We start from the raw sequence: 13,446 nt of genomic DNA on the forward strand, positions 1-13,446 counted from the left end.
TATAGTAGTTTGTATCTGTTAATCCCAAACTCCTAATTTATCCCTCCCCCTCTCCTTTCCCCTTTGGTAACCATAAGTTTGTTTTCTATGTCTGTGAGTCTATTTCTGTTTTGTAAATAAATTCATTTGTATCATTTTTTTTAGATTCCACAGATAAATGATATCATATATTTGTCTTAAAATATTTTTTCTGATGCACCTTTAGATGTTTTTATTTTCCTAGTGTGTTATTAGACTTAGTCAAAAAGTAATTTACTTAGGAAACTTTATATGTGATATCTTCCACTAAATAATGTGACTGATTTTAAGTGCCTTGAAACCAAATCTGAAAGCAGCTCTAGGTCTTGAGACATTTTGAGCAATGGAAACGTGGGAGGAAATGGCATAAATACTTGGAAAGATGAAGCTTATTTGGAAGTATCAGTTCTTATCAGATGAAGCTTATTTGGAAGTATCAGTGTGTGTGAGTGGGTGTGTAAAATAGTTGCATTTGCTCTATAACCAGGGAGAGCAAACTGCCCCATGGGCCAAATTAGACCCAATACCTGTTTTGTAAATAAAGTTTTATTGGAACACAGCCATGCCCGTTTGTTTATGTATTGTCTGTGGCTGGTTCCAAGTGACAGTGGCAGAGCTGAGCAGTTGTGACAGAAACCTTATGATCTGCACAGTCTAAAAAAATATTTACAATCTGATCTTTCAGGGGAAAAGTTGACAACCCCTCCTCTCTATCATCCACCAAGGTTAGATCTTTACTGCACAAAGCAGCTTGATTAAAACGATCAGTCAGAGAGAAGAAGGAAACTGTGTGAAGTGTGAGTGGAAAATGTGGTTCATTGTTGTTGTGTTTTGAGTGCTACACATTACAGAATTTACAATGGGTTCGATTCCTATAATGAGGAGACTCACCAATAAAGGATCAGCTACTTAATTGACCCATACTAATCAGGCAATCCCATGCCTTTTGGAATGGTGTTGATTCTGTGTGCTCCATTTTGCTATGCCTTTGTAAAAACTACAGTTCAGTTCAGTTTGTTTTGTTTTTCAGCATTTCATGTTTCTAGGCCAGAGGAATGTAAACTCTAGAAGGGTAAATACGATTTTGTATAATTAACTAACAAGATAATACACATGGATAAATTGTAATAAGATTTAGATGAAATATTCATCATCAAATTATTTTAATAACTTTATATAACTATTAGCCCATTTTTTAATTATATATATTTTTTAAATCATAATTTAAAAATTCTGGGTTAATGAGCTGAAATTTTTTCTGTATTTAATCAAAAGCAAAGCTTCCTCTTGACCTCTCCTTTTTCAGGCTGTAGCTCACAGCCCGGTTAAGAGCCTGCACTGGCATTCGGGAGACCCGAGTTCTGGTCCTGCTTCCTGGGCTGATTTGAGACCTATGTGAGCTAACTTTTCCACAGCAATTGTCTCATCTGCAAGGTGACAGGCTGTGAAATGGATACAAGTGATTCCCCAAACCTGGATGGTCACTGGAATCCTCTAGGGAGGGTCTCTTTAAAAATATCCGTTTCTAGCCTTTCTCCCTCCTAACTCATGATGATTTAGTAGTTTCTGAAGGGTTACCAAGGAGGAGGAGACTCGGTCAGGTTGGAAGGCGCTGGCCCAGGTAAACTCCGAGAGCCTTCCTGATCTTGGCCCCGAGAGATCATTGCTTCAAGTTGGTAACGGACAGACATTCATCAGCTGTAGCCCTGTCCCCGCGTGTCTGAGCCCGCAGAGAGGGGCCCGCTGTTGCTGCTCTAGTGCTACTGCCACTGCTGCTGAATGACGCCAGTTTCCTCTGCGGAGGCGGCCTTTACAGTTTACAAGTTGCATTCATGTAGAAATTAATTTAACCCTCTGAGCAATTCTGTGAGGTCAATCAGGAATTAGTATCCCTACTTATGAGTGACTTTGAGACCCAGAGTGTAAGGGATTTTCCCGGTCCCTCACATCGCAAGGCCAAGATTTGAACTCAGGTGTTCTGACTCTAAATCCAGTTCTCCTTCTATTACAAACATTCAGGCAAATATCAGAAGGAAGTGAACCCAATGGGCAGAGGACGTAGGGAAATGAAGGGGGGTCATTTGTGAAATAACAAAATTCAGAATTCAGAAGACCTGGTCGCGTTGTTGAGAACTGGACTCTGGTTTGTCCCATGGTGGATCTGTGTGGGGTTCAAGTTTAAAAATATAAGCTTAGATGAGATGCAGGGCCTGGACTAGGGTGAAGCCAGGGAGGGTCCTGGGCGCACAGTTTAAAGGGGCGCTTACTCCCGGGTCATGCGGTGCCCCTGACAGTGGGGGCCTCCTTAGATGCTTGGCCTCAGGTGCCTCTCTGCCCTCACCCTGGTCCTGGCCCTGATCAGAGGCAAAGAACCTGAGCTTATTGTGTCTGTGGACCCTTCACTCCCTGAGGGCCTCCTTACAGAGCAGATTGGAGGCTTGCTTGGTTTTAATTAATAAGTGTGAAGCGATAAGCCTGTTGGTATCCACCAGAGTGTGACTTTGATTATTAAAGACAGAGCAAGTTCTGAGTTGGTGGATACCACCTGCACCTGCCTGTGGCTTGGTCTCCCTAGCTGGTCAATCCACGCAAGTTGCTTAACCTCTCTGGGCCTTATCTGAGCAATGGAAAGTAACACGGCACCAGGAGAGGAGAGGAGAGGAGAGGAGAGACCACCTCAGCTCAGCACTTCTAAAATTTGGCGGTGTGAGAGTTTAAAACTCTCCTTGATGACTGGCAACAAGCACATTTGTGGAGTTAAGTCCAAATTTACTATCTGTGCGTGCATTTTGGTTAATCACCAACAGTTAGGCGGCCGAAGGGCAACTTAAAGCAGCTGTGAACGTAAAACATGTCCAGAAGCTTGAATTTGTTCTTAAGAAATTGCTTCTGACCCAGATGTGTGGGGATGTTTGGCTTATGAGTTGCAAATTTCCTGATTGACAGAATCACACATTTGAAAACTCACGATGAAGATCATTGGCACATTGGTCAGTTGCAAGAAAGTAGGCATGGAACCTGTCACATGGCTATTAATTAATGACTTTTTTTAAAGCTATCTGCCTGCTGAACTGGGAGCAAAAGAAACTGGTAACGTACCTGAAAAGGCAATATTTTTGCAACGTGTGCTGTTATTGATGAATATCTAATGTGAAAGGGAAATATCTTTCTGAAAAGAAGCTAATACTAATTTTTAAACAGATATTTATAGCATCTTCGTATTTCTCCAAGTTTATAAGGGACTGGGGCCCTAGCACTGTGAGATATTTAGTTCGCCCATTCAGACGTCCAGGACAAAGTCTAATTTAGCATAATTATCACATTGGTCCAGGGAACTTAAAGAGTTAATGCTTGACCTGTAACCAGTTCTCTTGGGGGAGGGCCTTAAGCTTGAATAGGAATCCATGGCATTTAAAATATTTCTTCATGGAGGTGTTTCCATTTGGAAAACGGAGAATTTTACTGTGTGTGCCCTGCTAGGTGACTTGTTGGAACATCCCTCCGCTAATGAGTGGAGGTAAATGGTATCATTTTACTATCTGGTTGCCCGTAGAAGCCGCGCATTCTCCTTTCCTCTCAAAATGAGGCACGTTTGTTTGTTTGTTTGGACTGGATCCAGCTGGCTGGCTTGCTTCAGGCTGCATTTCAGATGGTTTGTCTGGTGCTCCTCTTTGAAGCAATGAATCGGTACCGGAGGCCAGCAAAGCAGGAGTGAGGAAGAGGAATGAAATTGCCGCAATAACCTTGAGGGCCATGTCTTTCTGTCTCCAGGCGCCCGTTTCCACCCGGAGACCGAGTCACGTTCAATGGGAGAGACTGCCTTTGCCAACTCTGTGCACAGCCGATGTCTTCCAGCCCTAAAGAAGCCTCCTGCTCTGGCAGTAAGTGCCCCAGCCACCTGTTGACATGAATTCCTTCATTCCTCAAAGGTAGCTTAGGCAGGTACCTTCCTTTTTGAGAAACTCTGGTGGCGGGAGCCAAGAGTAGGCCTATCTAAGGCATTTTCAATTGTAAAACGTGATGCGTGGAGAAGCCTTCACTAAAACCCATGCAGTGAGAAGCATCTCCCTTATTTCAAAAGGACAGAAATAGAATTGGACATCACACTGTGTATTTTGATAGTAAATGAAGGAAAAAGAATTATAAACTGTTACATCAGAAACGCCCCTCTCTGGTCATGGAGGTTAAGCTGTGAGAGCATTTGGTGGTGATGTGATTGATGTCTCTGTGTATTAAAAAAGCTATCCCCCACTGTGCCTTGGGCGAATGTGGTGGTTATTATTTACTCTTAAATAATTCTTTATTCTTTATCACCCTTAAGTATTCTTTATTCACCTGGAGGGTTTCTGACATTTATTCATTGAACAGATAAATTGCTGAGCACTTACAATGTGTGTGTCATTCACACTAGAGATACAGGCGTGGACAGAACATACTCAGAGTTCTCAGGAAGCTTATTTTTTAGTAGGAGCAGGTAGACAATGAATGCATATACAAAAATATCTAATACATGAAGAAAATTAAAGTAGGAAGAAAAAGCAGGGCAATGGGTCTGTGTTTGTATGGGGCAATCAGGGAGACCACTCTTAAAAAGTGTCACCCAAGGCGAGATTGGAAGAAAGTATGGGACAAGCCAACCATACATCATGGGATTGGTAATTCTTTTTTTTTTTTTCTTTTTTTAATTAATTAATTATTTATTTATTTGGCTGTGGTGGGTCTTCGTTTCTGTGCGAGGGCTTTCTCTAGTTGCGGCAAGCGGGGGCCACTCTTCATCGCGGTGCGCGGGCCTCTCACTATCGCGGCCTCTCTTGTTGCGGAGCACAGGCTCCAGACGCGCAGGCCCAGCAGCTGTGGCTCACGGGCCCAGTTGCTCCGCGGCATGTGGGATCCTCCCAGACCAGGGCTCGAACCCGTGTCTCCTGAATTAGCAGGCAGATTCTCAACCACTGCACCACCAGGGAAGCCCAATTCTTGATGACAAGGCTTGTCTGACCTGTGTGAATCCAAAGAAAACCCACTTCCTTCCAAATAAAAATAGTGGCCAATTGCAGTATTTCTTGTAGTAAATAACATTGGGTAGGTCAGTTCACTCTGAAGTGAGAGGGATTCTGAACTCAGACAGCAAGCAAGGAAGCTCTCCTTCCCTCTGTTTCCTGGGGCGTTAGGACCTGGTCTAGAGGTTTGCCTAGGTTTCTGTGGATTGTGCCCGACCTCAGAGAACAAATGCCTTTAAACCCTGCCAGTCTCAGCACATAAGAATGAGATAAGCCCCTTCTGCTCTGGAGGAATTTCTTGTAATTTATAACAGCGCTTCCAAATCTTCCTGTTAAAGTAGAAGAGTTATACCTGTTAAAAATAAGAATGTTATGACCAAAAGTATTTACATAGAAATTGGATTTTGACCATTGGGAGAAAAGAAGAAAATAAATGTATTAGTGCATCTTATTCAACACACATGATCAGATCCTTAGCATGTGGATTTATATGCCCTACTAATAAATAACAAGCAGCCTGGGTAGGGTAAGGGCTACAAAACAGGACACTATCCTAGACCCCTAATAGGGTTTCAAGTCCCTCACTGTGCTTACCTACTCTGCCCCATGCAGGTCATTGGGAAGGTGACCTAGGTTGAGAATAGGTACCCCTTGCTTGAGAGGGCTTGCTTTGAAAGTATGTTACCAAAAAACTTTGCAGGAATTCTTCAGTCTAGTTAAGAAAAAGAGGATGTTATGAGTCCCAGGATAGGATGACAATCTATAAGAGAAGATCACGTCCGTAGGCCTATTATAGGACTGGCTGCATCCTCAAATTCAGTGGAGTCCTTTGGTCCAACTACCTTTCTTGATAGGTGAGGATATTGCAGCCCACGAGGATATTCAAGGTCACACAAGCTATCCAATAATAAGGTAGGGTTAGAGGCAAGGCTTCTGACTCCGAGTTTGGGGCTGTCTTTTTGTTTCATGTAATACTCCTCATTGTTTGGTTTAAGAAACAGAAGGAGGATATTTTTAAAGGTTTCCAGTCCTCTTCTTCCATGTAATTTGGAAGCATATTTCCTAATCATAGCTCCACCAAAATGGTTATTCCAATTTTTATCAAACATTGTTTTGCTTTATCTATATTTTCTTGTTTTATATGACATAGTTGTTATGCACATAAAAAAGAAATTAAAATTCTAAGTATAAAAATGTATCAGACTCAAATTCATTACATTTCTAATGCTAGATTTAACAATTATTGCATACGTGCAAATTGTTGGACCAAATCATATTTTCTCCTTTGCTCCCAATGGATGAAATCCCTTTTCTCTGTGCAACTGCTTTGGTCAGAACATTTTGATTTTCGACAAGTGCTTGTCTATTTAGATAAGTACTCAAATAGCATTTCTGGGACGTGTGGGTGTGGGTGTCTGTCAAAAAGAGAGCTCTTATATATGGATACACACATGCAAAATACCCAAAGGAGGCAGGCACACAAATACAAGAGCAAGTGAATTTTCAGCAAGTTTCTGAAATTCATTGGAGCGTAATTAGAAAATACTTGGTTATTCTTTGTAATTCTTTAAGAAATGCCCTATATTTTAAAACTATACTGATGTTACTTTGATTCTTATTTAAAAAAAAAAATTTAACTTGGCAAAACTTCCTAAAGAAAAGCAAAAAATGAAACTTTTCTTTGATAATGTTCACAGTGTTGGTGAAATAGATCAGAGAGCCAAGGTCCTCTTTTTCCTTTGAAATGTTCTTTCACAAATGAGTTTGCTCTTCTGAACCGAAATTTTATTTCACGTTCTGTGGCTGGTTTTCCATAATCACTGAATAGGAGGTGAAGACAGTGTGAGAGGGAGAGAAGAAGTGAAGAGTGGCCCATGGAAGCAAGTCAATGATGTGATGAGAATTAACACAAAATAGGCTCTGTTTGCGCTTACTCAGTAGAGGTGCAATTTCAGCCACTCAGAGGCCACCGTGTCTGTGTTGCTCTAATTTAGGGAGACGTCCCAGTGGAGTGCCTGTGATGTCTTGGGTCCTCTGCTTGGTGCTTTCTTCCACATTACAGTAGTTCTTCTCACCTTTATTTTATTTTCTTCTTAAAACATTTGCGTAGTACTCACTGTGATCAGCACTGTGTAGCTGGTGTACAAATTTTAACTCATTTAATCCTCAAAACCACCCTATAGGTTGGTACTAAAACTATCCCCTTTTCACAGATGAAGAAACAAAGGGCCATAGAGGTTAAATAATTTGCCCAAGGTTACACAGTGGTAGAGCTGGGATACAAACCCAGGCTCCAGATGCCATGTTACTGTCCCGGATATTTATTTCACAATGTAGGTATCACTCTCTGATTTCCAAAGATGGGGGGTGCTGAGCCTTGGAGCAGTGACCTGACTTGTCTGCGGATTTACTCAAGTGTCTGCCTGCAAGGGCTGTGTGCTTTCTATGTGCCATAGTTGCCTCCCTGGTGTAGCAAGGTTTGGTGAATAGAAACCATCAGGAAGTTATTCATAGAAACAAACTACTTCAATTAAGGATTATTGCCCTTGAATTAGTAAAAACTGTTGCTGCACCCAGTCTAATGCAATTTGAATTCAATAAGCAACAAACATTATATAACATGGAGATAATAGTAAACATTGCCTCACAGGGTTACAATGAACATTAATTAAACTGCTTTTATAATTGATAAAAAAAATCACTTGCCTATGTCTAGCTGATTCATACTTTAGAAATAAAAATGTATGTCCAGAAAGCATGATGCTCTCCCAGAAGTTTATTGACACTCCTTTAAGGCCTAACTTCACTCCATTCTTCATGTATCTGCCAGTAATTGAGGGCCTGGTTCTTTGGTTTAAGGAGCCACGTGAGGGGGAGTCTGCGTGTGACAACCTAGAGGGTAGGGAATCGGGTTTGGATGTTGCTTCCTGCACGGCTCGGGTCTATTTCAGGCACCCGAACAGAAGTGGGTTGCTGTCTACGATCACCCTTTCCATTTCAAAGGGTGTCTGACTAGTGTCTGATTGTGTGTGGGTTTGGCAGATTGATGCGATGAACACCCCCACACACATACATCCAAACGCATCTTCCTCTCCTTTACCCCCTCTGTACAGCATGGCCATTGTTCCAACTTCAATTGGAACTCCTAAGGTATTGGGGCAAATGCTCTACTTGGACTGAATTTAAATCATTTCAGATAAACAGTCATGTGCATGTTTTCAAAGGGGAGGAAGATTTTTCAATTATTTTACTTTTCTATTTGGTGCAATAGCTTTTAATAGTTGCAAGATAATTTTTCTTTTATCTATGTTCTCTCTCAAAAAAACATTTGTAGGTTGAGTGGGATTGTCTGCTGAGGCACCTACAATAGGTGGAGTGGTGATGATCTGACGCTGGCACCTGACTGCCTGGGTCAGGCTGTGGCTCTAGCCATCTCCCGACCTCTCCATCCTCCATGTCCTCTTCCGTAAAATGGGATGGCAATAGGTACCTACCTCGTAGGATTAAATAAGTAAATAGATAAAAGTACTGGATACTTATAAAACAAAAACTTACTGTTCAGGCATTGACTTCTGAATTTTTGTGTAGGACAATCTTTGCTTTTTGTGACTATGCTTTTTTCACTCTACCGTTCATGGTGGCTGTCTTTTCTGTTCATTGGATATTTTCCACCAGTATGTAAAACCAGTGAAGGCAGGAACACGTGCACACATACAGCCCATGGATTGTTGGGTTTTGACTCATGGTGATGGGTTTTGACTCATGGTGATGGGTTTTGACTCATGGTGATGGGTTTTGCGGCAAGGTCTTCAAAACAGATCAGCCCCGTCTTCTTGAGACACTTTCTTCCAGTAGGATAGGACAGCAGAGGAGGCTTGGCAGGCCTCTGCTAAAGAGTATGGGTTCTGGACAGGTTGATGGCTTGTTTTTATCCCAGTTCTACCACATACAGGCTGTGTGGCCTTGAGAACTCAATCTCTGCCAGCGTTTCTTTGCCTATAAAATGGGAAACAATAATAGTTCCTTTCTCATTGGGTTGTTGTGGGGATTCATATAAGTAAAGTACTTAAAAAGATTCATGATACCTAATAAGCTCATCCAAATGTTAACCATTGTTCTTTAAGGAAGTTACGAGACTAGAACTTGAGCTTAGAGATAATTTAGAATCAGAAAGGAATGGAAGAAGAGAGCGTAGCACACTGGTTTCAGATGTGGGCTCTACCTTTCAGAGCGCTTGGGTGTGACTCCTGGTCCTGCTTCTTCCCAGCCATGAAGTCATGGACAAGTTATTGGATGTCTCAGAACCTTCATGCTCTCATCTGAAAATCAGAAAATAGCTACTCCTAAGGGTCGTTATGGGAATTAAATAAGATACTACTACGTGGGAGGACAGTCTAAATGTGGGGAGGGTACTTGTAAAAACAGCACAGGGGGAACCCAAACAGAACAAAGGCTTTGTTCTTCCACGTCCTGAGAAGAAAAGCTGGAAAGTTAGAGCAAGGGCGCCAGGTCTCTGGAGGCTTTGAGGAGTTTGGCAATGTGGAGCTCGGCTTAACCTGGAGGACAACCAGATGAAAACAATGTTCTAGAAAGATTAAGGTGGTAATGGCAATAGTGGTGCGCAAAATCAGTGATTTGACATCAGTGATCAGAGCTGGGGAGACCATTGGTTGTGGGTACAGGTAATGGCTGTGAGAAAAGGTGAGGAAGATGAATGAAAGGACTATATGTCAAAGAAAGATATGGATGTCATTCATTCATTCAAGGAGCATTTCTTTGAGCACCTACTGTGTTCCTGGCACCAGCCAAATTCTTTACTGCACAGTTAACACCATGTATTACGGTGATACATTTGTCACAATTAAAAAACCAACATTGGTACATAACCTGTTGCATTTTAATTGTTTAAATGTGTGCCCACCTCCACTACCAAGTTAATGAACTCATTAAAGATAAGGACCCTGCTGTCTTTCTCTCTTACACAAGGTCTAGCACATAAAGCCCTAGATAAACATTCCAGAAATTGAATCAAAGCCATCTTTATCTCTAAACAGAGCTAGTAACAATCGTCTCTTTTTAAATGGGTTTAAGTGTTCATTGTAAAACAATACAAATTTTACAGAAAAGTACGAAGAAGGAGATGAAAATCACCCGAAATCCCATCACAATGAGATTACCTCTATTAACATTTTGGTGGACATGCTTCTGGATTTTGCTCTAAGTGCTATAGACACATGTACAACTTCGCATAAATTCTTCCCATAGCATTTTGTTCATGTGTCTTCTCATCAAACATCATTTGTTCTGTTGAGTGTCACACAAAAGATTGAAAGCTTTGAATTTGCTTAGGCTCCCTGGCTACAGGGCCAGGTCACAGGTGTCCCGGCCAAAGCTGTGCTTTGCATTTCTATTGTGACAGTTATTACCACATAGCTCCCCTAGCTCTTTGCAGCTTTTTCTCTCCAACCAGACTATGAGCTACCTAATGACAAGGTCTTTTTTTTTTTTTTTCCCTAAGAATAGCACTGTGCACACAGCAAGTACATGAATGTTCATTTAGTGGGTAAATTGATGCCATCCCAGGAGAGCCTTTCAGGTAATAAATCTCAGCTCCCAGGTCTGGAATGTTGAGTTCTGAATGCTACTTGAATGACGATGGTGACAATGGCTTTTGCGGTTTTGTAAAATTACATAGTACAGCTTGGGTGCATGAGGGCAAGGTGTATTGGCATGTTTAAACGTTCATTTTCTCATCTTATTTACAAGTCTTTCCTCTTATTTAATAAATGGGGAAGGAGCTATTGCTTTAGATAATTTGGCTGATGACAGCATCACAAGGTTTTTTTGATTTGGGTGTTTTTTTTCAGTAGAAGTGTCAGGGAATGTATTTGCCAACTTTGAGTGTGAGGTTAGAGAGGCCTCACCTCTCTGGGCACTTAAGGTGCCAGCCCCTGGCCTGGAAGGACAGGGTCTAACCTGACATGGCAGTTCCAATATTGCTCTACTGGGTACGGATTAGACTGTTGAGAGACTTTCGAATTGACATAGTAGCCAAAGATTCATTGCAGGAGGACAAGGTATGTTGCAAAAAGGAACATTAATATTTAGATTTTTCATACTGAAACCTGTTACAATTATGAGTCAGACATAAAGATCCCAGAGTGACATATCTTTTCACTTAACCAGAACCTGGATTATCTCAGTTGCAAGAAAGGAAGAAAAGTTCCCACCTTATAGGGAATGGGTCCAACTAAGGGGCAAAAAGGGAAAATGGGTACAAAAAAATGTTTCAGTGGTTGGCAAGTTAATGGTATTTTGTTATTTGCTGTTTTCATTTCACTAGATACGTCTTTTATGTAATAAGACCCATACCTTCTGACAACTTATCAGTAAAACTAGAATTTTAACGATTGGAAGAGTGGTTATTCCCCAGTTTAATTTTTCAGCAGCAGTAAAGATTTAGCTGTTCAAAGGACTGCTGTGTATGTCTATAGTTGTATATTCCTATAGACTGTCCTCAGAGGGATACTGAGAAATTACTCTTAGTGCTTATCTCCAGAAGAAAGGGAGCGGTAGCAGGGAGATAGGGAAGGAAAGGAATTATTTTTACTACATGAAAAAAAAAAAAGTTTAACTGTGTGTATGTATTACCTATTTAAAACCAAAGCAGGGCTTCCCTGGTGGTGCAGTGGTTGAGAATCCGCCTGCCAATGCAGGGGACACGGGTTCGAGCCCTGGTCTGGGAAGATCCCACGTGCCGCGGAGCAACTGGGCCCGTGAGCCACAACTACTGAGCCTGCGCGTCTGGAGCCTGTGCTCCGCAACAAGAGAGCCCGCGATAGTGAGAGGCCCGCGCACCGCGATGAAGAGTGGCCCCCGCTTGCCACAACTAGAGAAAGCCCTCGCACAGCAACGAAGACCCAACACAGCCATAAATAAATAAATAAATAAATAAATTAAAAAAATAAAACCAAAGCACATCAAAAATAAAAATAATGTTAAATTTAAAAAATAAAAAAAAAGGGACTTCCCTGGTTGTGCAGTGGTTAAGAATCCACCTGCCAATGCAGGGGACACAGGTTCGAGCCCTGGTCCGGGAGGATCCCACATGCTGCAGAGCAGCTAAGCCCGTGCGCCACAACTACTGAGCCTGCCCTCTAGAGCCTGCGAGCCACAATTACTGAGCCCGTGTGCCACAACTACTGAAGCCCACACGCCTAGAGCCCGTGCTCTGCAACCAGAGAAGCCACCGCAATGAGAAGCCCACGCACTGCAACGAAGAGTAGCCCCTGCTCGCCGCAACTAGAGAAAGCCTGTGCGCAGCAACGAAGACCCAATGCAGCCAAAAATAAATAACATAAATAAAAATAAATTTATAAAAACACAAACAAAAAAATAAGTAAATAAGTAAATAAAAGGCCCTTTCCAGACTGGAGTCTCACTGCAGTTTGCCCTTGCTGTGACCTTCAGTTGTGTATGTATTAAGTGACTGGTCACATGAGGAAAGTACTGAAACTGACATTCTACCCTTTCTTTTCTTCTTTCTATCTTCGGAATAGAGTCAATGAGCTGATGTTGGCTAATGAGTACTGGATCTGAGAAACTGGCGTAAAACTCAAGTATGATTTCCTCTTTGGCAAGAGCCCGGTTTGCTGGGTGACCGTAGCCAGTTAAAGATTTATCATGAAACTCCTCACCAGGTTAAAGTTTACAACTTAATTAAGGAAATCAGTATAAGGGCAAACCTTCTTGGTACAGATTTTTTTGACTGAAATTCACATAACATAAAATTAACCATTTTAAAGTGAATGTTTAAGTACATTCACAACATTGTCCAACCACCACTTCTATTTCCAAAACATTTTCATCACCCCAAAAGAAAACTCTATACCCATTAAACAGTTATTCCCAGCTCACCCCTTCTCCCAGCCCCTAGGAACTACCAATCTGTTTCTGTGTCTTCACCTACTTTGGACATTTCACATAAATGGCATCATACAAGTGTGGCCTTTTGTTTCTGGCTTCTTCCACTTAGCATAATGTTTTCAAGGCTCATCCATGTCGTAGCATGTGTCAATATTCCTTCCATTCAATTCCTGCTTAATAGACTCATAACCAATTAATGGAGAGGAAAGGCAAACAATCTGGCTCCTTTTAATAAAATTTCCTATTCAGATCCTGGTCATGAATATGAGAAAAAACACCCCAATGCTAATCAAAGGAGGGGGCTTCTTGACCTTGAGAATTCATAATACTCCTATCGGAATTCTGTGAGCACTGGCTTAGGGGTTAGAATTGGAAGTTTCAAATGTGCAAATGGTCTGTATTTGTAAAAATTATGACCAAAGCTATAAGTATATATGATGTACACTTTAAAAGAAGGAAAGATGGGATTGATTGCCAAATATTAGATAATAGAGGGCTCAGAAGA

The 13,446-nt window shown here is 41.6% G+C and overlaps 1 protein-coding gene across 21 annotated transcripts in view; it reads left to right on the plus strand.

Moving 5' to 3' along the window:
• ABLIM1 (actin binding LIM protein 1) overlaps positions 1-13,446 on the plus strand; it is a 328,315-nt gene that overhangs the window by 197,962 nt on the left and 116,907 nt on the right. For all 21 annotated transcript variants that reach the window (XM_036828267.1, XM_036828284.1, XM_036828271.1 and 18 more), the window contains exon 4: positions 3,790-3,899. In XM_036828267.1, coding sequence (XP_036684162.1) covers positions 3,790-3,899 — 110 coding nt within the window. The remainder of the gene's footprint in view (positions 1-3,789; positions 3,900-13,446) is intronic.

Source organism: Balaenoptera musculus, chromosome 16 (assembly GCF_009873245.2).
Source record: "Balaenoptera musculus isolate JJ_BM4_2016_0621 chromosome 16, mBalMus1.pri.v3, whole genome shotgun sequence".
Taxonomy (NCBI): Eukaryota; Metazoa; Chordata; class Mammalia; order Artiodactyla; family Balaenopteridae; genus Balaenoptera; species Balaenoptera musculus.